At 42.4% G+C, this 27,726-nt stretch overlaps 1 protein-coding gene across 3 annotated transcripts in view; it reads left to right on the top strand.

Annotated features, from left to right (window-relative positions):
* The window catches only part of RSPO2 (R-spondin 2), a 282,966-nt gene that overhangs the window by 140,386 nt on the left and 114,854 nt on the right, over positions 1–27,726 (top strand). For all 3 annotated transcript variants that reach the window (XM_030190203.1, XM_030190201.1, XM_030190202.1), the window contains exons 4-5: positions 6,924–7,067; positions 16,307–16,495. In XM_030190203.1, coding sequence (XP_030046063.1) covers positions 6,924–7,067; positions 16,307–16,495 — 333 coding nt within the window. The remainder of the gene's footprint in view (positions 1–6,923; positions 7,068–16,306; positions 16,496–27,726) is intronic.

Genomic DNA, 27,726 nt, shown 5'->3' with positions numbered 1-27,726 from the left:
GTGCAATTTAGATCTTTATGTTTCAAAATGACACTCAGTAGGCGAGTTTAATAATAATAAAAAAAATCAGTCAAGGGGTTAAGATTGTTCTTTTTTTAAATTTTGTTTTATCTATCTATTTATTATGTTGTTGTTTTTTTGTAATAAGGATTCCTTATTTTATAACCAAATGTTTGTTTTTCCCTGACCTTTTTAAAGCAAACCATAAGTGCACAGTTTTTCTGGGGTTACAACAAAAGTTATTGCAGGAAGCCGATTTTGACCCAATACTTGTTAAAAACTACTTTGTAAAGTGCAGGGTATGGAGTTTGTGTAATCTGATCCAACTTTGTTGGAAATATTCCTGGAAGACTGTTCAATAAGGTTTTCTCAATCAGTTTCATCTTACTTTGTTCTTGGAGATGAGGGGGTTACAACTTCTTTGGTATTTAAGAAATAGCATTTTATGTTTTTTCAGTATCTTTTGATTATGAAAGTTTGGTAAGGATGTCTGCCTTGATTCATTATATATCCTCTTCCTTTTATATTCTTTCCAGTTCAATGGAACGTCAGAAAGAAATTATACATAAGGGATCTAAAGAATGTCTGTCTTGGGCAAAATAAATCACTGAAATTTTAATGGAACAGGACAAAATTTGACAAAAAAGAAATAAGATGCTCTTGAGTTTAAAAAATGGACTGATTGTACTGACTACTCTGGAGAAATAAAGTGCCCCCCCCCCCCCCAAAAAAAAATAAAATAAAAAGGCCCCATAAATTCCTGTGCGTGAAGAAGTTCCAGAATGAATTCACTGTAACATAGCAGTTAGTGAATCGCATCTTTCAAACTGTTTTCTCTATAGGTTCCCTGTAAAAGAGAGATTTAGGGAGACTAACAGGCTTATTTTCGAAAGAGAAGGGTACCCATCTTCCGACACAAATCAGGAGATGGGCATCCTTCTCCCAGGGTCACCCAAATCAGCATAATCAAAAGCGGATTTTGGGCATCCTCAACTGCTTCCCGTTGCGGGGATGACCAAAGTTCACGGGGGCATGCCGACACTGTAGTGAAGGCGGGAATGGGGCGTGATTAAGAGATGGGCGTCCTCGGCTGATAATGGAAAAAAGAAGGGCGTCCCGGACGAGAACTTGGCTGACTTTACTTGGTCCATTTTTTCTTTCAACCAAGCCATGAAAAGGTGCCCGAGCTGACCAGATGACTACTGGATGGAATCGGGGATGACCTCCCCTTACTTCCCCAGTGGTCACCAACCCCCTCATACCCTAAAAAAAAACTTTAAAACTTTTTTTTGACAGCCTCTATGCCAGCCTCAAATGTCATACTCAGCTCCATGACAGCAGTATGCAGGTCCCTGGAGCAGTTTTAGTGGGTGCAGTGCACTTCAGCCAGGCATACCCAGGCCTATCCCCCCTACTTGTAACACTTGTGGTGATAAATGTGAGCCCTCCAAAACCCACCAGAAACCCTCTGTACTCACATGTAGGTACCCCCTTCACCCCTTAGGGCTATGGTAGTGGTGTACAGCTGTGGGGAGTGAGTTTGGGGGGGCTCAGCACCCAAAGTAAGGGAGCTATGCACCTGGGAGCAATTTGTGAAGTCCACTGCAGTGCCCCCTAGGGTGCCCAGTTGGTGTCCTGGCATGTGAGGGGGACCAGTGCACTACGAATTCTGGCTCCTCCTATGACCAAAGGTCTTGGATTTGGTCATTTTTGAGATGGGCGTCCTCGGTTTCCATTATGGCCGAAAACCGGGGACGACCATCTCTAAGGTCGACCATCTCAACATTTAGGTCGACCATCTCTAAGGTCAACCTAAATGTTGAGATTTGGGCATCCCCGACCGTATTATCGAAATGAAAGATGGACGCCCATCTTGTTTTGATAATACCGGTTTCCCTGCCCCTTCGCGGGGCCATCCTGCGAGGACGCCCTCATGAAAACTTTGGCGGCACGTTCAATTATGCCCCTCTAAGGGCCCTTTTTACAAAGCTGTGATGAAAGGAACCCTGCAGTAGCATCGCACACCAAGGCTTCCTTTTACCACTGCTGGTAAAAGGCTTTTTTTTTTTTAAGGAAATGGCCTTGTGGTAAGTGAACCATGTGGCTCCTGCGCTAACCTGACGATAACCGGACTGCATGCAGAGCTGCTCAATTACCACCAGGTAAATTGGTGCTAAAAAGTGTTTTTTTTGGCACCAGAAATGGTGCAGGTTACGAAAAGGCTCTACTGCCAGGTTCCTGTAGTAGCCCGGCGGTATTGACGGATTGATACATGGCACAGAACAAAACATTATACCGATAATACACACCCAATGCCAGACTAACAGACTAAATTCTCTCCATCAGACCAAAAACAGACCCTACCAAGGAAAGACACCATCATCCAAACAAACGCAGAAGACAGCAGAAAAGAATCCAAACACACCGACCAAACACCAATTAATAAATGTCCTGTTAATCACAGTTTCAGAAGATACAAACAGATTCATGTGGGCTACATAAATGCCAGATCGGCAGTAAACAAAACTGAAACTATAACAGACTGGATCACTCATGAAGACCTCGATCTAGTATTCATCAGCGAAACATGGATTCACAACCAAGAAGACCCCATAATCCTAGATCTCTGCCCACCAGAATACAAAATAAACCATTGGACCAGAACAGAAAAAAGAGGAGGAGGCATCGCCCTAATCTACAAAGACCACTTCACGTCAGAAACCACTGCGAAATCCATAACACCACAACTTGAAATCACCGCAGTCAGGTTACAAAGCAAGTCCTTCCTAGCACACCTGAGTTATATCATATTCTACCAACCACCAGGAAATTGGAAAGAAGCCCAGCCAACTCTCATGGACTTTGTATCAAATACATGCATTGCAGACCCTAATGTGGTGATCATAGGAGATATAAACTTACACCTGGAGGACACAAACTCAAACTTCACACTTGAATGCAAAGCGTTTCTCCAACTGTGGGACTTCCACTGGCCACAAGTAAACTCAACACATGTACAAGGTTGCACACTAGACTTACTAACATACAAACTCTCCACAGACCAAACCTTTTCAATAATGGACCAACAATGGAAGAACACACCATGGTCGGACCATTTCAGTCTAAATATGACCTTATACTGGAAAATGAAAGGACCTCACCAAACACAAAACGGTCATCATGCAAAACAAGAGGAAAGGTGGACCCGACAACATTCTGGTAAACAATATACGACAATAATTGGTCACCACAAAACAACTCCATAGAATTCCTCACTGAATGGGACGAAAGATGTAACAATGTACTAAACAAAATAGCACACGTATGAACCAGAACTGCATAGAAATGCAACACATTGCTATGGTTCAACGAAGAGCTAAAAATACTAAAAACACAATCCAGAAGACTCGAATGAAACTGGAGAAAAAACAAAAATGAACAATCACTAAAAACATGGAAAGAGATTAAAAAAATACAAACATATAAAATTAGACAATCCAAAAGAAAATACTGTAAAGAACAAATAATCACAGACTACAAATACATGAAGAAACTATTGGAGGAGTGGCCTAGTGGTTAGGGTGGTGGACTTTGGTCCTGGGGAACTGAGGAACTGAGTTCAATTCCCACTTCAGGCACAGACAGCTCCTTCTGACTCTGGGCAAGTCACTTAACCCTCCATTGCCCCATGTAAGCCGCATTGAACCTGCCATGAGTGGGAAAGCGCAGGGTACAAATGTAACAAAAAAAAAAATTCAAATTAGTGAACAACATACTCGACACCAAAACAGTAACAATACCGAATGCAAAATTCCCACCTGCAGAAGAACTAACCAGACACTTTGAAGAAAAAAATTGTCAACCTACGCAAAAACCTACATAAGGGAAACATTAAACCCGAAAACTTCCCACCAGGGGAATACCTGGCGGACCACATCTGGACAAACTTCACCCATCTAACTGCTGAAACAGTGGCTCACGAAATAAGAAAGTTCTCCGCTCATTGCCAACCAGACCCTGTCCCAACTATATCATGAAAGACCCCCCTGAGCGCTTCATCACTGAACTCGCAGACCACCTTAATTACTTGCTCCAAGAAGGTCTATTCCCATGGGTCAAAGGAAACATCCTACTAACACCGATCCCTAAAGAAAACAAGAAAAAAAGCAGAAGTCACAAATTACAGGCCAATTGCATCCATACCTCCAACAACCAAGATGATGGAAGGCATAGTGGCCAAACAACTAACAGAATACCTCACCAAATTCACCCAATCTGGCTTCAGATCCCACCATAGTACAGAAAAAGTACTTGTCAGACTCCTGTCCAGATTCAAGCAGGAAATAGCTATGGGCAAAAACATCTTCCTACTCCAATTCGACGTGTCAAGCACATTCAACATGGTAGACCACCACACACTGTTGAGAATCTTCAACAAGATAAAATCACAGGAAAAGTTCTTACCTGGATCAATGGATTTCTGACCTCCAGGACATACCAAGTTAAATCAAACTCGGATATCTCCCCACCTTGGACAGTGGAATGCAGGGTACCACAGGGCTCACCAATCCCACTCTTGTCCATCTTATTCAATCTAATGATGACCCCACTGGCCAGATTCCTAGCCAAACAAGGCCTTAACCCATTTCTATATGTGGATGACATCACAATCTACATACCCTTCAAACTGAATCCTTCAGAAATCACCAAGGAAATAATAAACAGCATGACTGTTATGGAATCCTGGACATTGGCATTTAAGTTAAAACTCAACAGAGAAAAATCACAATGTCTCATTCTCTTATCCCAATACAGTATTGAACTCCCCACTACCATCAAGGCTTTGGGATCATCTCTCCCTATCTCAGACAACCTGAAAATCCTAGGCATAATTGTAGACACTCAAAAGCAATGCCAAGGTCACGACAAAGAAAATGTTCTACACAATGTGGAAACTGAAACGCATAAAACCTTACTTCCCTGGGGACATATTCTGCAATATGATCTAAACAAAGATACTAGCCCACGCAGACTACTGCAACAGAATCTGTGGGTTGCAAAGATCAAACTATAAGAACACTACAGTAGCCAGACTTCTCTATCGAAAAACATGATTTGAAAGCACGAAACCCCACTTACAAAGTCTACAGTGGCTACCAATTAATGCGCGCATAGCCTTCGAGATATGCTGTATCATACACAGAATTATCTACGGCCTTGCACCAGGCTTCATGACCGAACTAATTGATCTACCAACAAGAAACACAATGGAAACAGCGAGATCATACCTAACCCTCCACTATCCTAGATGCAAGGGCCTGAAATACAAATCATCATATGTCTCCAGCTTCTCCTTTATAGGCACTCAACTCAACTCTGGAACTCATTGCCAAACTCAACTCTGAAACTCACAAACAACTATCTGAATTTCTGAAAAACCTAAAAACCCACCGTTTCAGGAAGTTCCTCCCCTCAACATCTGCCTAATTTCAGAAACCACCAAAACATATCTGAAATATGCTCAGAAACGGTCATCAGTGATGCAAACCTGTATCTCGCAAATTCAGCTCATTCCACCCCATACACACTGTAAACTTAGACTGTGCAATTTCCAATCATTTGTATTAAGTGCACTACATCAACTAATCTGAACCCTTAACTGTCTCTCTTGAAATATGTAAGCCACATTGAACCTACCAATGGGTGGGAAAATGTGGGATACAAATGCAATAAATAAAAAATAAACAAAGTGATGATACAGCTGGTTTGTAAAAGGGGCCCTAAACCTTCCCAGTCCCAACTGTGATTTTTTTCCCCCCTTCCATTTCAAACTGATGAGCAGCATTGCCATTTACCCTGCCTTCCGCTTTGACTCAGAGTTGGGTGATTGTACATTGAGGTGCTGATTTTCAACATCTCCATATTTAATTGCTAGCAATTATACGTATAAAGATCCCATTTTAAAATAATATATGTAGAAGGACAGAAGTCCCAAAAGGTGATTTAGCTTTGAGTATGTTTAAAAAAAGAAACCCAGGAGACTAAGCACTATTACCTCCTCTATCGCTGATTTCAAACCTTGGCTAAAATGAACACTTCATTTTGTCCAAGGTTTGAAATCAGCGACACTTTGAAGAAAGCAGTGTATAGCTTGGAACTGGTGCAGAAAGCCATCAGGAAAGTTTATTAAAAATATCTATTCCCATTGTAATATGGTAACTACACATGTTTTTTTCCGATCACCCAAACTATACCCCCTTATTTTCTGCATTCCTAAGATCTGTATGTCTAAATTGTGGTTTCCTGAAAACGTTGAATCATATATGCAGTCTACATATATAAATACTTTTATATCTAAGTGGATTCTTTTAATATAAACACCAAGGCCCCTACTGTATTTATTTTTTATTTAAAAATGGAAACATGAAACTGCCAATGTAGGTGCTGCCCCCTCCCCCGCCTCAAGCCACAGATTTCAACTTGTTCTGCTCCGTCTTGGCCTGTTCCATACCCCGCCCAAGCCCCACCCTATTGTAGGTTCCTCAAACATCTGCATTTGGGTATCTATCTATCTATCTAAGGTTGGCTTGGATACCTAAATTAGATTACCTTGTCAGATTATTATTAAAGCTGTGGTCTTATGTTTTCTGCTTGATGGATATATTTGTGTTGATTGTATATTCATTCTTGTGGAGGAAGGAAGTATGGTGAGCCTGGAAGAGTCATTGAGTCATTGTTGCTCCGCCTCATATTTGTGCAATGGAACTTATCTATTGCATATAGGTGTAACTTTTCTCTGTCAATTTGACCAATGTGGAAAGGAAAAAGAAATGCTTGTGGAGGTTTATCTGAAATTATTTAATAAACTTTGTATCTCATTAACAACTGTTAAGAAATTTAACTGGTTTTCCTTTTTAATTCAGGATGTAGGATAGAAAACTGTGACTCGTGTTTTAGCAGAGATTTCTGTACAAAGTGCAAAGCTGGATTTTATTTGCATAAAGGTCGATGCTTTGAAGAATGCCCTGATGGCTTTGCACCATTGGATGAGACTATGGAATGTGTGGGTAAGTGTTAACTGTTGCTCAGATCTGGAAATCTGGTCCCTTTTAATAAATGAAAGTTTTATCTATTTTTTTCATTGTTGAATATGAAATAGATGGGCACTGTGGTAAATAAATTCAAATATTGTACAATTAAATATAATCTGCCTTTTTTTGGCATGTAATTTTGCAATTGGCATTTTTGGTCACAATATCTATGACCTGTACAACATCAGACATCACTAGGAAATTATGGCAAAATATTTAACCTCTATTCTATTTCACACTTTTTATTTTCTTAATTTTAATCCCATAAATTTGTGTTTTACATTCTTGAGGGAAAATACTTGAAGTACTTCACCCAAGCTGACTAAAGTGTTTTAGTACTTCACTCTGTTAAGCTTGTTATCCTCCTGTGTACTTTGTTTTTGGGGTTTTTTTCAACAGACTTCCAGTTCCTTTGCTTTGTCTTGTTTATTTTTATTTCCTTTTACTTTTTTGCTTTTCTGTTCCTCCTTTCCAGGAGGAAGCGCTCACCAACCACAAGATTCGATAAATGGTGTGCAGCATTCTGTGCTATTTTGAGATGTGCATGCAACTAAATTGGCCAGTGAGCTAATTAATGCCAATAAATGGGTGTTAACAATCAACTATTGGCTTTAATTGGGAACAATTTGGAATTGTGTGCGCATCTTGCTAAGCACTGGTCTATAAAGTTCCATGTGCAATTCTTATGGCGTGCATTTCAGAAGGGGGCATGGCCAATGGAGAAGCATGGGTGGATTATGGACATTCATGAAAAAATGCACACAGTATTACTGAATACCGGAGATCCACGCCTAACTCACCTGCCAAGATTTACACCAGGTTTCAGTTGGTGTAAATCCTCGTGTCCAAAGTTGGGCATGGATCCTGGCATGATGCACTATTCTATAAAGAGTGCTGATCCCAGAATGCCCATTACAGAATACTGTTCAGCACCAATTTTTTTTTTTGGTACTGAATTTCGAGCGCTATTTACCGAATCCAGCTCTAATTGTACAACTCTATAAGAAACTGCCTAATTTTAGACAGTAAAAACACAAATGCCAGTATTCTAATTATCTATGTGCATTTGTGAACATGTATAACATAGTAGATGATGGCAGATAAAGACCTATATGACCCATCCATTCTGCCCAACAAAGATAACAAGAGTATGCATGCAAATGAACAGTTTCACACTAACAGAGCATGGGTAAGGTGCATAATAATATGCATGGATTATACAATTTCATAACCTTACCAAGGTCTTTTGCAGTTTAGATGCAACCATTTACCCTAAGACTATGGTTGGTGTTTAAGTGTTTGCACCTTAAATGTAGGCGTGTTGTCCTCCACATATGCAAGTATTCTATAAAGATAAGTAGATGCCTTTTTATTTTAAATAGAAAAGGCTTCAAACGGGCACATTCCTAGCACCTAAATCTAGGCACTCCTTTATAGAATTGCCAAATTGGGCTATGGCATGTGGAAGCAGAGGAAACGTGTTCTAACATTTAGCTTATTTATTTCTACTCCTGTTCCCTTCCTGCTTGACACTCGCAGGCCCCCTGGTTCACTTTTCCTTAGTTCACACTTACCCAGTACATTTCTTTTAATTCTAGAATAACTGGGGTAGCCAGTTGCCATAATAGCAGTGGTGTGCTGGAGCAGGCTCTCACAGGCTCGCAAGAGCCGGTTGTTAAATTTTTAAGAATTTTGGGAGCCGGTTGTTAAAGTAGGGCCCTCCATGGCTACTTTAAGAACTGGATCCCAAAATGTGGGCTTGGGCCCCTGCTTAATTATCTTTTACTTTGCTGGTGGGGATGCTGAGCCCTGCCAGCCAAGTAAATAGACTACTGCTGCTCCCCGCTCCTTGTTTTCAGCTCTGGGCAGCAGGCTGGGACTTCTCGAGCATGTGAGAGAAGTTCCAGCATGCTGCTCAGAGCAAGACGTTGGGAGTGGTGGCAGTCCATTTATTGGCTGCCAGCAAAGGTATGCCTAGCGTGCCCGCATGAAGGGAGGGAGGAGAGAGAGGCAAGTGTTGCTCCCCCCCCCCCCCCCCCGGCCACCCCTGGCCCTTCCAACTGCAGAGCTGGCTACGTCTGGAGAAAGAGCCTGTTGTTAAAAATTTACCAGCACACCCCTGCATAATAGTATAAAGTTATCACACAAAATTCTTATTGTAAGCAACTATTTGATGCCAATGATTGTGCCTTGAAAGTGCTATTCCTGTTTGCACTGAAAATTAAAATGAAATCACTAATTTTTCAATTAGAAATCCCCATAGTCTCCTGGGTTCTATATAGTGCAACTTAAGTTGCGAGCTCAAATCAGTTCATATTCTGGATTTGTGTGCACAACTTAATTAGTTAAGCTAATCAGGGTTGATTGCCAGTCAAGCAATTTGTCACTAATTGGCATTAATTAGAATTTACTGCCCACCTGTCTAAGCGTATCCTGCAATGTGATGCACATAATTTCTAAGTCGCATAGTTGAAAAGGGTGTATGGCCATTGACATGGAATAGGTAGATCATGGGCATTTTGCAAATTTATGTGCCTTGTTATAGAATACACCCAGTCCACGCCTATTTTAGATGTTGAGATTTACACCAAGTTTTACTTGGCGTAACTGTACATAACTAAATTTAATTGCGCAGATGGGTGCTCAGTGTTTTATATAATCTGCACAGAAATTTAGGCTTATTCTATAAAGTACGCCTAAATCTAGGCATACTTTATAGAATACAGCTAGGCGTATTTTTTTTCGGCACAGATTTTTCAGGCTATATATATATATATATAGTCTAGCCCATTATTTGTGGTGCAGCTACTGTATATTTTTCTAATAGAGTAATTTTAAAAGTAATTTCTGTGCATAAAGCTTATAAAATGCAGAGTTAGATGTTTAAAACTTTATACACCTCAATCTTTAGTCAGAGTTGAACAGAGGTGTTTCCCAAGGGCAGGTATGGGAAGAAGTTTGTATCCGTGCCATACTTTTGAAAATACATGCGTTAAATAACCCAGATTTCTTTTTCATCACTAAAGGATCAGTTCAAACTAGTGGCTTATGTCCATCCGCCAGCAGGTGGAGATAGAGAGCTGTGCATTCTGATCAGCTAATGTGTCTCTATCTCCACCAGGTGAATAGCAGCTCCCTGTGCATCTCTGTGACTGGTCTTCTGGTGGTCTCCTGGCCTTCTCTTTGGAGGAGTTGCAGTTAAGAGTGAGATGCTGGAATAACTTTTTAAGGTGTACACATGGTGGTGCCAGATCCCTCCCCTCCTCTCCCACAAGTGCAGACTTTTCTTTAACTTCCCCTTTGCTGTTTTTCTCCTCCTCCTCTTCTGGGGGAGGGGAGGAAGTGAACTGTGTTTTTAGCACTATTACTTGTGAAGTTTTATTTGATTTCTATGTGCCTCTGAACTAAATAGCCTGACTGTTTTTTTTCAGCATGGTGGTGAATAAATTATGTAAATTACTTCAAATGGCAGATGAGCTAGTTAAGCTAGTTGAACTGGTGTGGGAGCCAGACACAGAATCGGGACAATGTGCTATGTGCGTTTGTACTTCAAATAGCTTTCCTTAGTTAAATTTGGAGCCTTTGCTGGGTCCCAGAACTCAGGGTGGGATCAGATGTGTTGGTCCCGGTCTGGGACTCTGTGGTGGCCATTTTGAATTCCTCTCAGCATGCCTCACTGCATCAGTCTGTTTCTGTTTGATCAGCTGGGACTCCTGCAGTTTCTTTACTGGCTGGTATTCAAGGGACAGAATCCATTCCGGGAACTAGTATATAGCCTTTTTACTTGAATTTGTCCTCCTATTACATCAGGCTTACCTGCTTAAATATTCTCAGCCTATTTATGATACAGTATCTCCTCATTCTGCTCTTCTTAAGCTTCATAAAAGTGCAGATTAGACAATTTTAGGGATATTGATAAAATACCACTCCCATCTGGTCATGATTGAGAAAAGCTTTTTCTATTATATCAGAGCAATCTGATTATAATGAATTAGGTGAAAAGGAACTTCTGGTGCAGAAGGGGATGACCCCACAGTTATTTTATTAGGCTTTTCCTTAAAGAGGGTTGCTTTTATTGACCACTAAAGCCTTTGAAGTTCTCAGTATATTTTCTCTTAATTCTCAGGTTTCCTCTGTAGCACTGTTTATCATGTCAGGTACTAAGAAACCTCCAAAATACGTTTTATGTTCTTCAAGTCATTCAGGAGCTAATGGCATGTCTCTATCCAGTGACGGAGAGATTTAGTTTGCGTAATGTGGATGCGCTCATTACAGCAGCTACAAAGAAAACCACTATTCTTGTTTTAGGGGATACCGCTCTTAAGGATATACATGACCACAAACTTGAATCTTCATTGAAACTTTCACTTCGGATGTCAGCACTGAGTTATCAGGCTACAATCTGTGGCTCCTATGCAGCCATGGCATTTTTACCTTGGGCTTAACAGCTCTCTTCCTTGGAATCCTTTCCAGAGTTTCTGCCTTCTTTAAGAGCTGGATTATCCTTGTATGATCTTCTACAGGCATGTAAGCAAATGGTGTAAGCAGTCTCTGCAAGGAGATGGCTATGGTTAAGACATTGGGCTGCAGATGTTGCTTCTAAATCTCACTTTGCCAAATTGACCTTTAGAGGGAAGTTACTATTTGGTAAGGATCTGGAGAAGTTGGTTAAAGACTTAGGAGTCTCTAAATCACAACATTTTCCAGAAGACAAGCCTAGAGGTCAATTTAGAAATTCCAACCCTTGCTTCTGTGACACAAGACACTGCAGACCTGCAATCTTTCTTTCATGGAGATAAAAAGAATTCAACAGCAAACTCAAGACTCTCCACCTCTACTCATTCTTTGTAATGACATGGTAGTGGTTCATGATCAGAGGGCATCGTTCCCTTTTCTATGAGGAGAGAACCAGGATTACTTCAGACCAGTAGGTCTTAGATATTGTAAGAGATGGATACAAGGAGGAGGAGGAGTGGCCTAGTGGTTAGGGTGGAGGACTTTGGTCCTAGGGAACTGAGGAACTGAGTTCGATTCCCAGCCCAGGCAGCTCCTTGTGACTTTGGGCAAGTCAATTAACCCTCCATTGCCTGCCGCATTGAGCCTGCCATGAGTGGGAAAAAGTGCAGGGTACAAATAAAAAAAAAAAAAAAAAAGCTAGAATTTTGCATCCTGTCAGATTGTTTCCTGGAATTTCCATGCAGAACACCTTTCAACTGCCACATAGTTCATTAAACCTTGAGGCTCTTCTTCAGTTAGGAGTGGTTCAGCCCATTCATGCAAGCAGCAGGGCGAGGGGAAATATTACTTTGTAGTGTGAAAAAGGGAGGTACCTTCTGACCTGTTCTAGATCTCAAAAGGGTCAACAAATTCCTACGGCTTCAGCACTTCAGCATGGAAACTTTACTTTCAGTAATAGCTTCGGTTCAACCGGGGAAATTTTTGACCTCTTTAGATTTGAAAGAGGCATGTTTTCACATTCCAATTTGGCCTCTTCACAGAAAGTTTCTCCATTTTGCAGTACTCTGAGAACATTATCAATTCAAAGCCATACCATTCGGCTTTGACACAACTTCAAGAACATTTTCAAAGTTTATGATACTGGTGGCTGCATTTCTTCAGAAGCAAGGGATCCAAGTACAGCCTCATCTGGACAACTGGCTGATTGAAGCCTCTACCTATCAGAAGTAACCGCCAGAGTTTTATCTTTCCTTTCCTTTATGGAATGGATAGTGAACTACGAAACGAGTTGCCCAATTCCAACACAGTCTTCGGAATATCTGGGAGTCAGATTCGACACAAAGGAGGAAAATATATTTAACCCCTTGGCTTATCAATTGAAGATTCAGGACTGAATCATCAATCTTCTCTCTGCAGCACCCCAGAGCTTGGGATTATTTGCAAGTTCTGGGAACAATGGCAGCCACCCTGGATGCTTTTCCTTAGGACATATTTCACATGAGACCTCTTCAATTCTTTCTTCTCAGTAGCTGGTCTCCAAAATCAGAGAATGCTTGATTCCATGGACTCTTCAGGCAATGCACAGTCAGAAGAGGTGGCTTGACCCCCCCACATCTTAAAGCAAGTCTACCATTACATATTCAGAATTGGTTGGTTGTGATGACAGACATCAGCCTCATAAGCTGGGAGGCTCATTGTTTTCATCAAATGGCTCAGGGTCGCTGGTCAGAAATAGAAGCCTCATGATCAATCAACCATCTGGAACTCAGGGCAATCAGGAATGTGTTGCTGGCATTTGTTTCCTTTCTTCAGGGAAGACTAGTGAGAGTCTTCTCAGACAATATGACTGCCTTTTCTTATTTAAACAGGCAGGGGGGAATGAAAAGTATTCACCTTGTCAAAGAAGAACAGCTTCTCTTTCAGTGGGCAGAGGTTCACATCCCTCTTCTCTTGGCAACTCATATAGTGGAAGCTTTGAACACGCAAGCGGATTACCTCAGCAGAGTTTTTCTGGATCCGAGGGAACGGTAAATCTCGTCACATGCCTTCAATCTGATCATCTCAGTGGGGCCTTCCACTAGTGGATCTTATGGCCTCCAGGACCAATGCTGAGGTGTACAATTTCTTCAGTTGATGGAGGGAACCGGGATTTCTGGAAATAGATGCTCTAATTCAAACTTGGCCAACATCAGACCTTCTGTATGTTTTTTCATCAAGGCCAATGATAAGCAGCACTCTCTGGTGCATTGCTCATCATCCAGGTCAGATAATATTAATGGCTCCAAATTGGTGAAGATGCCCTTGGTACATGGATCTCATGCGTCTGAAGATTGCAGATCCTGTTTGCTTACCTGGTCACAAAGGACTGTTGCACCAGGGTCTGATTGTAATGGAGGGTCCCTTCCTATTTGGCTTTGCATGGCTCTTGAGAGGTTGTATCTGAGGAAGAAAGGTTATTTAGAAGAAGTTATTACAATTCTTCTACAAACTTGAAAGCGATCTGCTTCTTTGGCATATTCAAGAGTTTGGAGAACCTTTGAATTTTGTTGCAAAGAAAGAAATATTTTTTCTACTAATGCCACTTTACCACAGATTCTGTCCTTCCTTCATTAAGGTTTTAAAAAGGGTTTAGCTCTTAACTATCTAAAAGTTCAAGTAGCAGCTCTGTCTCGTTTCAGAGGATGAATTCAGCATACTTCTTTTGGGGCTCATCCTGATAATGTTCATTTCCTGAAAGGTGCCAATCAATTGCATCCTCCTCATAGGAGATCCTGTCTTGATTGGAATCTTAATTTGGTTCTGGAGGCTCTTCAAAAACCTCCATTCAAACCCCTCTCCAAGGCTACATTAAAAGATCTTACCTTAAAGGCGGTATTCTTAGTAGCAATATCTTCTACTAGAAGGGTGTCAGAAATTCAAGTTTTGTGTTATTGAGATCCTTTTTTTCATTTCTTGGAGATGGGTGTAGCTCGACACACAGTTTCCTCCTCCTTACTTAAGGTGGTTTAATCTTTTCACCTTAATCAGCCTATTTACTGTCCCTCCTTTTGTAGAGAACTATTGTTCGGAGTACTCTTCCTTCTTATGGTTGCTTGATGCTAAATGAATTCTTTTATGTTACTTTGAATCTACTAATGATTTCAGATTCTCTGATCATCTCTATGTTATTTTATCAGGTCCTAAGATGAGTATGACAGCTTCTAAAGCAACTGTTGTTCGTTGGTTAAAAGAAGCTATCTCTTCAGCCTACTTAATGGCAAGGAAATTGGCTCTTTTAGCTATTAAGGCTTGCTCTACTCAAGCTCTTTCTACATCTTTTGCTGAGGCTCAAGCTACCTCTATAGATTAAATTTGACATTCAGCTACATGGGCATCTTGTCATACCTTTTCAAAACATTGTTCAGATGTGGTAGTTAAAACAGAGGCTTCCTTTGGGCTAGAGTGTCACTTTCCCTTCCAACTTGAGGATTGCTTTTCTACATCCCACTAGTTTGGATTGATCCATTGGTGAAAAAAAAAAAGAAGGCAAAATTTGTTCCTACCTGATAATTTTCTTTCCTTTAGTCCCAAAGGCTCAGTCCAAAACCCTCCCTTTTCTTTATTCAGTGTACCTAGTTTGTTGGTGTCTTTGGTTCATAGGCACAGGTTATTATATTATGTTTTATATTGCTTGCTTTTTGTTTTGATGGAGGAGCCAGGTGTTTCTAATTACAAGTCACACTTCCACTGCTTTGCTATCAAGATACTGGCTGAGTCAGAATGCACAGTATTCTGTAAAGCATAGCTCATTAGCACTCTCTATCTCTTCCTGCTGGCGGATGGGCATAACCCACTAGTCTGGACTGATCCTTTGAGACTAAAGAAAAGAAAATTAGCAGGTAAGAACACATTTTTTTTCCTTTTTCTTTTCCTCATGGTATCCGGTATATGTGTAAATCTATTAATTCTCTGGGGTAGTTTTTTAAAATGTGTTTGGAAGATTTGCTGGTACCTGCCCAAGGAAAATATGGGTGTACTAGTTATTTATCTGTTCAGTTATAACCTCACCTCCTAACACCGATTTCTACTACTTTGTTCATCAGGAATACTTTAATCAAGTACTTAAAATTTTATTTAATTTAGTTTATTGAAACAAGATATAATTTCTGTATTATCCTATTGTTGTAATTTGTATTTTTAGATTATCCTTTTATCATGATGTATACCTCCTTGAAGGTTCATTTTACAAAGGTGCATTAGGCTCTATGTGCATGCCAAAATGACTATCGCCAGGCTACCGCACCCCCTGGTGGTAATTTAAGATTTGCCACGTGCCCATAATGCCATATTTATTTAATTTCCTCCCACGTGTGGCCTGTCCGGCGGTAATCGGCAGTTGGCATGCACCAACTAGTCACTGTGCGTGTAGCTCATGAGCCCTTACTGCTAGATCAATGGGTGGCATTAAGAGCTCAGGCCAATTTTAGGCACACGTTGGTCTTAGTTTTAACTCATGCCCTTTTCCCATCCCATTAAAGAAAACCCCTTTTTTGCAGATGAGGTAAAAAGTGGCCCAGTGCATGCCCAAAACATGTTCCTACACTGCCACAGGACACTTTCTGTTGCAGCTTAGTAAAAGGACCCCCAAGTGAATTTCCTCAAAAAGGTTGTAAATACAAATAAATAAATGGTGTGGGTGGTGATGGTGGTGGCGTACTAGGATATATGCATCGTACTGATTTTTATTTTTTGTGTGTTTAATTTTTCCCCCTCCCCAGAAGGCTGTGAGGTAGGACAGTGGAGTGAATGGGGAACTTGCAGCAGAAACAATAGAACATGTGGATTTAAGTGGGGTCTGGAGACAAGAACGCGACAAATTGTCAAAAAGCCGGCAAAAGATACAATACTTTGTCCAACGATTGCAGAGTCTAGAAGATGTAAAATGGCAATGAGGCATTGTCCAGGAGGTAAGGCGAGTTTCATCACAAACTACTTACAGTTTCTCGCTAGACTCACTTTGTGTCTGTGTAATCTTTTAACAAAATGAAGTAGTAGTCTAATGTTTGGAGCAATGGGCTGAGAACCAGGTAAGCCAGTTTCAAATACCAATGTGACCTTTGGCAAGTCAAACAGATGGTCAGCCCTTCACAGGCAGGGAAATACCTACTGTATCTGAATGTAACTGGCCTTGAACTACTACTAAAAAGGTGTGAAGTCAACCCAAATAAGCAGACAGACATAATAAAGGCAGAAAAAGACCAAAGTAGTTTAGATCTGTCCTCTGTTTGTAGATGTTGGGTTATATTTCAGAATTTTATGTGTACATCAGCTCCCCTCCGACCCAGATATTCTATCTACACTCTCAAACCTCTTCTTATATCTATCCCCGATATGTCCAAAAGCCATCAGTGCTGACCTTGTGCTGATGCAGTGACATAACTGCTGTTTAGGCTTGTAACTTTAGCTTTGGGCAGTTACCCCATGCAGTGCTAAACAGCCATGTGAACGTTTCTTTAAATTTGCTATGAGCTGCTGGGGTGCAAAATCATACTAAGCAGCTTAATACCAAAAAATGTATACAAAAAAGCCTAGGGCCCTGTTTACTAAGCCACGCTGTAGGCATGCTAATGTTTTCAGTGCGTGCTAAAACTAGAGACATCCATAGGAATATATGGGGGCCACAGCATTAGCGCGCCTTAGTAAACAGGGCCCTTAGTGAGCTCAATTTTATTTTTTGAGAAAAAAAAGATGACGAAAAACAACCTCCATCACCTTGCCCCTGGTATAAAATAAGTACCTAAATATATGTAAACCACTTTGAATGTAGTTGCAAAAACCTTAGAAAGGCGGTATATCAAGTCCCAATTCCCTTTCCCTTTCCCATCTGGAGATTTTTTTTTTTTTTTTTTACAATCTATTTGCATGGCGGCAAGATTTAAAGGGCTCTCTTGCCTGGGATTATAAGCCCCCTGACCCCCATTCTTTGGTGTCTAGTGGGGATTAAATGCCAGATAACTCTTATCTTCCTCTTCCTCCTCCTCCCTTCATAGCCCTGCCCTTAAATAAATTAATCTGAGGTGGTCTGGGACTCTCAACTTGCCACAATGGATAATGGAGGTGCAACTTGATGGTTATAGCAGCAGGTTGAAAACCAGGGATTCCAGGGTCAAAATTCCATTCACACTCCTTCTAGTCTTGGGCAAGTCACTTAATCTTCTATTGCCTCAGGTAAAAAGGTAACCGATGATATTCAGCCATGGTAGTCGGTGTTGTTGTTTCTTTCTTTTTTTTTTTTTGAAATGCTGACTACAAAAGGCAGATTTGGCACCAGATATTTAGTGCTAGCCCATATCTGGGTCTTCAATGGCTTCTGGAAATTATCCGGATATGGCCAATATTCAATGCCAGTACCTGGATAGCTATCTAGGCATGTTAGGACTGCTATGTGAGTAGTCCTGCTTGCCCAGCAAGCTATCCAGACACTTCCTTTTCTGAAATCACTGAAGAGGAAACTGCACATTTTCTTTCCTTCTCCAAATTGACTTACCAATTCCTCTAATCCTGTTCTCCTCCATCTACTTACCACTATCTCTCCTACTGTCATCCCTTCTATCTGATATATCCTCAATCTTTCACTTTCCAATGCAACTGTTCCTGATGCCTTCAAACATGCCATAGATACACAACTCCTCAAAAAAGTTTCATTGGGCACTACCTGTCCTTCCAACTATCACCCTATCTCCCTCATCCCTTTCTTATCCAAGCTACTTGAATGTGCAGTTCACCTCTATTGTCTTGACTTTCTTTCATCTCAGTCTATTCTTGATCCACTTCAATCTGGCTTTTGACCTCTATATTAAACTGAAACAGCCCTTGCTAAAGTCTCCAATGGACCTGTTCCTGGACAGATCCAAAGATCTGTGTTCTATCCTCATCCTTCTCGAGTTATCTGCTGCTTTTGACACTGTTGATCACTACCTACTCCTTGATACACTGTCCTCACTTGGATTTCAGGGCTCTGTTCTTTCTTGGTTTTCTTTTTACCTCTCCCATCACACTTTTAGTGTATGCTTTGGTAGATCCTCCTCCACTTCTATCCTACTATCAGTTGGCGTACCTCAGGGCTCTGTCTTTGGAACTCTTCTTTTCTCTATCTATACTTCTTCCCTTGATACTCTGATCTTTTCCCATGGTTTTCAGTATCACCTTTATGCTGATGACTCTCAGATCTACCTCTCCAAACCAGAAATTTCAGCAAGAATCTAGGCCCAAGTCTTAGCCCGCCTGTCTGACATTGTTGCCTGGATGTCTCGCCACCATCTGAAACTAAACATGACCAAGACTGAGATTATCTTTCCCTCTAAACCCACCTCTCATCTTCCCTCATTCTCTATCTCTGTGGATAATTCGTATCCTCCTGGTCTCATCAGCTCATAACTTTGGGGTCATCTTTGACTTCTCTATCTCTTTCTCTGCACATATCCAACAGACAACTAAAACCTGACATTTCTTTCTGTATAATATCACCGAAATGTGTTCCTTCCTTTCAGAGCATACTACCAAAACCCTTATCCACACTCTTGCCACCTTATGCTTTGACTACTGAAACTTCTCACAGGTCTCCCACTAAGCCATCGCTCTCCCCTTCAATCCATTCAAAATTCTGCTAGATGACTTATATTCCACCAGTGTTGCTATGCTCATAATTATCCCTCTCCTTAAGACACTTCATTGGCTCCCTATCTGTTTCCAGGGGTGATCCTTGAAATTACAGACCCTTAAGCCTGATTACAGTGCCGGGTAAAAGTGGAAACTATTATAAAGAATAAAATTATGGAACAGATAAACATGGTGGGACAGAGTCAGCATGGATTCAGCCAGTGGAAATCTTGTCTCACCATATTTGCTTCATTTCTTTGATGGCATGAATAAACATGAGGATAAAGATGAGCTGGTTGATATAGAGGGGCATAATGGAACAGAAACGCCTATCTCCATGGGCGTTAATCTCCGAGAACGGGTCCGTGAAGGGGCGGACCAAACTGTATTTACGAAAAAAATAGACGCCCATGTTTTATTCGCCAATGTGTGAGCTGGGCGTTTTTGCTTTTCAGCGATAACGGAGAATGAAAGCGCCCAGCTCAAAAACGAATAACTCCAAGGCATTTGTTCGTGGGAGGGGCCAGGATTCATAGTGCACTGGTCCCCCTCACATGCCAGGACACCAACCGGGCACCCTAGGGGGCACTTTTACAAAAACAAAAAAACAGGTAAAAGAGCTCCCAGGTGCATAGCACCCTTCCATTGTGTGTTGAGCCCCCCCAAATCCCCCTCAAAACCCACTGCCCACAAGTCTACACCATTACTATAGCCCTAAGGGGTGAAGGGGGGCACCTACATGTGGGTACAGTGGGTTTGGGGGGGTTGGACGACTAATAAGCATTAAGCAGCACAATTGTAACAGGTAGGGGGGATGGGCCTGGGTCCACCTGCCTGACGTCCACTGCACCCCCTAACAACTGCTCCAGGGACCTGCATACTGCTGCCTGGGAGGAGGGTATGACATTTGAGGGTGAAAATAAAAAGTTGTGAAACATCATTTTTTTGTGGTGGGAGGGGGTTAGTGACCACTGGGGGAGTCAGGGGAGGTCATCCCCAATTCCCTCTGGGGGTAATCTGGTCATTTAGGGCACTTTTTGGGGCCTTATTCGTGAAAAAACAGGGTCCAGGAAAAGTGCCCTAAATTCTAGCTACAAACGCATCCATTATCGGCGAAGGGCGCCCATCTCTGTTCGGGTGATAACCACGCCCCAGTTCCGCCTTCGACACGCCTTCGACACGCCCCCGTCCACTTTGTCCGCATCCGCGACGGAGTGCAGTTGAAAGCGACCCAAATTCGGCTTTTGATTATACCGCGTTATTCGTTTTTGTGAGATAAACGCCCATCTCCCGATTTAGGTCGGAACTTGGGCGTTTTTCTCGTTCGATTATAAGCTGGATAGTGTATCTGCATCTAGATTTTCAGAAAGCTTTTGACAAAGCACCTCATGAGAGACTTCTGAGAAAATTAGAGTCATGGGATAGGAGGCAGTGGCGTAGGAAGGGGGGGCGGTGGGGCGGTCCGCCCCGGGTGCACGCCGCTGGGGGGTGTCGGCGCCTCGCTGGTTCCTTGCTCTCTCTGCCCCGGAACAGGTTATTTCCTGTTCCAGGGCAGAGAGAGCAAGGAACCAGCGAGGCGCCGACACCCCCCCAGCGGCGTGCTGTCGGCGGATTGGCCCTCCCACCCGCCCCTCACCGCCTTCCAGGTATGTTCTCGCGGGCGGGGTGGGGGGGTGTTGCGCTACGGAGAGGGGAGGGTGCGTCGCGCTGCACCCGGGGGGGGTGCGCAGCGGCGACCCGCCCCGGGTGTCAGCTGCCCTCGCGACGCCACTGCTGTACTGGATTAGGAATTGGTTATTGGACAGAAAACAGAGGGTAGGGTTAAATGGCCATTTCTGTCAATGCAGGAAGGTGAATAGTTTAGTGCCACAGGGATGTGTACTGGGACCAGTGCTATTTAACATATTTATAAATGATCTGGAAATTGGAATGACAAGTGAGCTGATCATGTTTGCAGATAACACAAAACTATTCAAGGATGTTAAAACACATGTGGACTGTGAAAACTGCAGGAGGACCTTAGGAAATTGGAAGACTGGGCATCCAAATGATGCTCGGGTCCATCTTGGGGTCATCACCCAAGAAAAGGATCTAGGAGATGGTGTAGACAATGTGTTGAAATCTTCTGCTCAGTAGGTAGCCGTGGCAGCCAAAAAAGTGAACAGGATGCTAGGTATTGTTAGGTAAGGGATGGTAAATAAGACCAACACTATCAAGGATCAATTTGAGTTATATCAAATGACTAGAAATAAATAAAAATAATGCCACTGTATCACTCCACGGTGTGACCTCAACTTGAGTATTGTGTTCAGTTCTGGTTGCCATATCTCAAAAAAGGCTCAAAGAAAAGTGACCAAAATGATAAAGGGGATGGAACTCCTCTTCACAAATTGCTCCTGGGTGCATAGCTCCCTTACCTTTGGTGCTGAGCCCCCCCACCCCCCCAAAACCCACTCCCCACAACTGTACACCACTACCATAGCCCTAAGGGGTGAAGGGGGGCACCTACATGTGGGTACAGTGGGTTTCAGGTGGGTTTTGAAGGACTCACATTTACCAGCACAAGTGTAACAGGTAAGGGGAGATGGGCCTGGGTCCGCCTGCCTGAAGTGCACTGCACCCACTAAAATTGCTCCAGGGACCTGCAAACTGCTGTCATGGAGCTGGGTATGATATTTGAGGCTGGCAAAAAAAAAAAAAATTATTTTGAGGGTGGGAGGGGGTTGTTGACCACTGGGGGAGTAAGGGGAGGTCATCCCCGATTCTCTCCGGTAGTCATCTGGTCAGTTTGGGCACCTTTTTGAGGCTTGGTTGTGAAAAAAATGGACCAAGTAAAGTTGACCAAATGCTCATCAGGGACGCCTTTCTTTTTTCCATTATTGGCAGAGGACGCCCATCTCTTAAGCACGCCCCAGTCCCGCCTTCGCTATGCCTCTGGCATGCCCCCATGAACTTTGGTCATCCCTGCGACGGACTGCAGTTGAGGACACCCAAAATCGGCTTTCGATTATGCCGATTTGGGCGACCCTGAGAGAAGGACACCCATCTCCCGATTTGTGTCGGAAGATGGGCGCCCTTCTCTTTCGAAAATGCCCCTGATGGTGTACCTGAAAAAAGAGAAAAGAAAAACACACAAAGAATAATTTATTGGAAACCAAGATGAGGTTTATTACTTTAGAAAGGTTAATTGAAAAGGAATGTGTTAAATTGTACTCATCTTATTGTGTTTTAGAAGTCTAAGGTTTTGTCAGAGGAATCATACAGTAGGTTCTGTTTAGAATGGAAAGAGAATTAAAAAAAAAAAAAAGAAGTTTGTTTAAAGTGAATTTTGAAAATTAAACATTCTTGAGGTATCTGAAAAAACATTTGTGTTCAGTGAATGTTTACAGTTGCATCTGAATAATTCAAAATTTCAATAAAAACATACTTTTATATCACAAATTGGTTTCCTGTTAATAAAAAAAAAATCCAAAATGTAGTTAATTTTTTTCCTGCATTCAGTTTTGGTTGAATGTAAGAAGTTAGTGGAACTGAATACATTCTTCCCAGTTGGTGACAGTTTTGAGGTAAAGGACAAGACAACTACTGTCTGATAAAATAAAACCTGAGCAACTCTGGAGCAGAGTTATTAGATTTTCTTAAATTTCTCATGCATGACCAAAGCCAAGAATATGTGAGAAATTTTGTACAATGTTTAGCTGAAAGCTCATTTGAATTCGGAGAGCTCATTTGTATTCTCTTTGCAACTTATGAACAATTTTGTGTGTAAGCCCCTGGTTGTAGATGTGAGCTGGGCAGCTGCCTATTCACTACCGGGACGGTGAGAAGGGCACACAAAAGATTTATTGGTGGGCCCAGGCCCAAGGCCAACCTTAACACTGGAGGGCTGGGCAAGCAAGGCATCCGATTTTCCATCCACACAAGAATCCAGACCACTCCATGAAGTAACTTAAATCTGGAACTTTACTGTACTCTCAATTGATGAGGCACAGGAACAGTGGAAAAACAAAAGTCATGTCACACCAACATATATACATCAGACATCCATTCTTCTTGCTCACACTTCTTTAAAAGAAAAAAAAAAGTCTAGGTTGATGGTATTCAGTAGTTAAGTACAGTTCAGTGAGATGTTACATTTATTCAAGTTGATGGTCACACAATTTATATACATACCTTTTTGCTGCTGTAGCCTGTTATTCTATGTTTTATTTTCTAAAATTTCCTCCACTCTGCCCCAGATGCAGAGTCCAATTAAAGTGGTGTATGGGCTGACTGAATGATAAGGCTAAGAATACCAAGAATTACCCTATTCCTTCTCAACGAGACTATACAGGATGAGAAGGATTCCCAAACCTCCTCACTAGTACTTGAGAATTGCCACACTGCGACAGACCAAAGGTCCCTCAAGCCCAGGATCCTGTTTCCAACACTGGCCAATCCAGGTCAAAAATACCTGGCAAGATCCCTCAAAAGGTTCACTACATTTTATGCTGCTTATCCCAGAAACAGGCAGTGGATTTTTCCCAAACCATTTTAATAATGGTCTATGGACTTTTCCTTTAGGAAGCCGTCCAAACCTTTTTTAAACCTTGCTAAGCTATCTGCCCTTACCACATTCTCTGGCAACAAATTCCAGAGTTTAATTAACACATTGTGTGAAGAAAAGTTTTCTCTGATTCGTTTTAAATTTACTACTTTGTAGCTTCATCGCATGTCCCCTAGTCCTAACACCAGGTTTTGGATCTGTCACTTGCCCCAGTCTCTAAATCCTTGCTCCTGTAAGCGCCACAAATGCCTAACCAATTGGGTATAGACAGGCTAATTCTCTTTCTCTCTCTCTGTGGGGCCAGCTGCAGGCATATGTCCTACCTGTCATAAAAATAATATTCAGATCCACACTACTGCTAATAATATTGAAAAATCAAAAAACAATACAAGCGGAGTAATACTGTCTGTATCAAAAAATCATAGGGGGAAAAAGTCTCAACAAGTGCGACAATTATTTAAACATAAAACCTATTGCATGCACAACAAGTCATCATTGACTGAAAAAAACCCCAATGAGAAAAATACTGAAAAAACATTTTTTTTCATGCTGTTTTAATAGAACCAAATACTCAAATCATATGTCCATAATTCTTAGTGCAATGCTGTAAATTCACATGAACATGTCCCAGACATCAATATGGAGCACAGGTCATAATAAGTAACATTCTAGTATCTGGAGAACATCAGATCTAACTGCCTCACACAACCATCAGAACAAACATTTGTTCCATCGCAATAAGCGAAATGGTGTGGTGCAAGTCCTCATGAGCTCTCCTCATTATTTTACAACTATTTGTTTCATTCTTATTTTTCTTTTTTTAAACAGTATATAATCTCATGAAAAAACTAGTGTTTCTAAGAACACTTATCTTAAAAGGCAGCAGCTTGAAGATATCAGAGATATCAGAAATATCAGAGAACCCCCGCCGACATAGCCAAGTTTCGCATGAAGCTTTTTCAAGGAAGAGGCTCACAAATATAAAACAGCCAAAATAAACCAAAGATATAAATTTATATTATTCAATAGTCCCCACATCTTCTCTTTTGGTGGTTTTTTGTGAAGAGATGCTGTAAATTCAGGCATCGACAATCAATACCAGCTTGTGTATAAAATGTGCCAAAAGCCACTTATCTTGTCTTTATGGTATAAGTCCCAATCTGTTCCTACTCACATGTAGATTCCCTCGAGTAGGAACTTATACCATAAAGACAAGACAAAAGAAGGAAATCGCCTCGTCGTCTTCGGGCCTTGACGAGGCGATTTCCTTCTTTTTGCAATGCATGCAGGGCAGACGCGAAGTGCTGCCTGCAAAACGGCTTCACAGATTTTTTTTTTTAAGTCAGGGTGGTGGCAGGAGAACTAAAAGGGCTGTCGACAGAGCTGGTAGTCGGGTTGGGGGGGTCTCAGATGGGAGAAGGGAACTGGGGTGAGGGTCTCAGATGGGGGGAGGGGAGAGGGGTCTCAGATGAGAGGAGGGGGCTGGAACTGGGATCTGAGAAGGGGCCAGTAGAGAAAATAGGGGCCATGCCTGGGACTGATGGGAAAATGGGGCATGCCTGGGGCAGGTGGGAGAATGGGTCTGGGGCTGAAAAGGGGGGACCCTAATGCAAGGTATGTGGATGAAGGGGGCTGGAACTGGGGGCTGAAAAGGAGGGTAGGTGGGATAAGGGAGCTAGCACTGGAACTGGGGGCTGAAAAGGGGCAGGGGCTGAAACTGTTGAGACTGGGGGCCGAAAAGGGGACAGGGAGAAGTGGCTGTGGCTGAAGCTCAGGACTGGTGAGAGAAAAGGGCTGGGGTTGAAACTGGGGGCTGAAAAGGGGACAGGGAGAAATGGCTGGGGGCTGAATCTCGGGACTGGTGGGAGAAAAGGGCTGGGGCTGAAATTGGAGGCTGGTGGGATAGTGGAGCTGAAACTGGGGGCTGAAAAGGGGGCAGGTGGGAGATGTGGGCTGGGGCTAGAACTTAGGGGCAGGTGGGCTAAAGGGGCTGGAACTGGGGACTAAATAAAAGGGGCAGAGAGAGGGGACAGATCCTGGTTGGAAGGGGGAGTGAGAGGGAGGGCAGACGATGGATGGGAGGGCAAATGGTGGATTGAAGGGGCAGAGAGAAAGGGCAGACAATGGATGGAAGGGATAGAAAGGGCAGACCGTGAATGGAAGGGGGAGAGAGAGAGAGCAGACAGGGGCAGATGGTGGATGGAAGGGGGAGAGATAGAGGGCAGATGTGCATGGAAGGGGCAGGGAGAGAGGGCAGACATTGGATGGAGGGGACAGCAGAGAGGGCAGACACTGGATGGCAGAGAGAGACCGAAGACAGATGCTGGATGGAAGGAAGACAGTGAAAAGAAGATGAGGAAAGCAGAAACCAGAAACTACAAACTGTAAATATATATATATATATTTTTTTTTTGCTTTAGGATAAAGTAGTATTGTAGCTGTGTTAATAAATGTTTATAATAGAACATGTAAATAAAGTAATCTTTTTATTGGACTAATTTTAATACATTTTGACTAACTTTAGGAGAAAAAAGCCCCCTTCCTCAGGTCAGGATAGGATACTGTAACAGCACTATACTGTATTGACCTGAGGAAGAAGGTTTTGGCCTCTGACAGCTAAATGTATTAGTCTAATAAAATGGTATTATTTTATTTTCTATATTTGTTTTATTTCTATTTGTTAATTTGTAAAGTGGTGATTGGTATTTGTTAGTTTTTTCAAATTTACATCTGATGTCTTTATATTTTGCACAGTACTAGGGGATATTTTCTGTTTCTGTGGTGTTGCATTGTATGCAGAGTCTGGCATCTTGGGGGTTCAGTTAAATTTTTGTCTAAATAGAAAGTTTATGATTACTTATTCTGTGTTTGTGAAAAAGACATGGCTTTCAGTTGGCATTGACTGTGCAGGATCGACGATCTGTACTATTCTGTCTGGTTTCGTTTTACAATAGGTGAATTGATGTTCTAGTGCTCACTGTAGTGTTTAAGATGCTTTCCTTTTCCTTGTGTGACTCATAGAAATGACTGCTTATGGTATGGTAGAATTGCTCTATAGGTCCTGAGTGTTTTGTATTCTCGGTATGGTGGTTTTAAGGTTTGCAACATAGGTTCCGAATATGTATGTGGTTTATGTTGCTGTAGGACAGCTGTTGGGCAGACTGTTTATTACAAATTATTTAGGATCCCCCCAAAAACTACTCACACCTATATATACATAGTGCCCACCCATATTAGCTCTGGGCCCACCCAAAATGTCAGGTCTGGCTATGCCACTGGTCCCACAAGTGATTTGGTCTCTCCCTCTCTCGCCTACATGCCATAAGGTCTCTCAAACATTTCCCCTCTCCCACATATCTTTTAAATAGCAGATTTTCACCAGCAGTGAGCAGTAACTAATACACACTGCTCATGTTGGCCCCACTGCCTTCCCTCTGATGCAATTTCCTGTTTCCGCATAGGCCGGAATACATCAGAGGGAAGGCTGTGGGGCCAGTGCGAATGGTATATATCAGTTGCTGCTCGCTGCAGACAAAGATGCTACTTACAAGGTATGCAGGAGGGACAGTTGTTGGGAGTTTTTGGCTGGTGGGGCTTAGGAGGATCCCTGCCAGCCACATCATAGGTGTGCTGCTACTGGGTGGGCCTGAGCCCAAAGGCCCATCCAGGCCCAACCTTGGCTATGCCACTGCCACTTGCTAAACCGGAAGTACCACTGGGCCACTGCAGCAGCCCGATGGTAGCTCCCACCTCCAGCAGTACCTGGCAGTAATCGGGCTGGGTTAGTGCGGGAGCCTTTACTGCCACCTCAATGAGTGGCAGTAAGTGCTCCTCCCTGAAATGGCCGTGCGGCGAGTGCTTCACTTGCTGCATGGCCGTTTCTTTAAAAAAAAAAAACAGACTTTTACCCTCTGTCGGGGGGGGGGGGGGGAGGGCGGGGGGCCTCAGCACACATCAAAAACACGCACTGATGCCAACTTTGTCATAGCTCAG

This window comes from Microcaecilia unicolor, chromosome 1, assembly GCF_901765095.1.
Source record: "Microcaecilia unicolor chromosome 1, aMicUni1.1, whole genome shotgun sequence".
NCBI lineage: Eukaryota > Metazoa > Chordata > Amphibia > Gymnophiona > Siphonopidae > Microcaecilia > Microcaecilia unicolor.
This window is presented reverse-complemented; position numbering and strand designations above follow the sequence as displayed.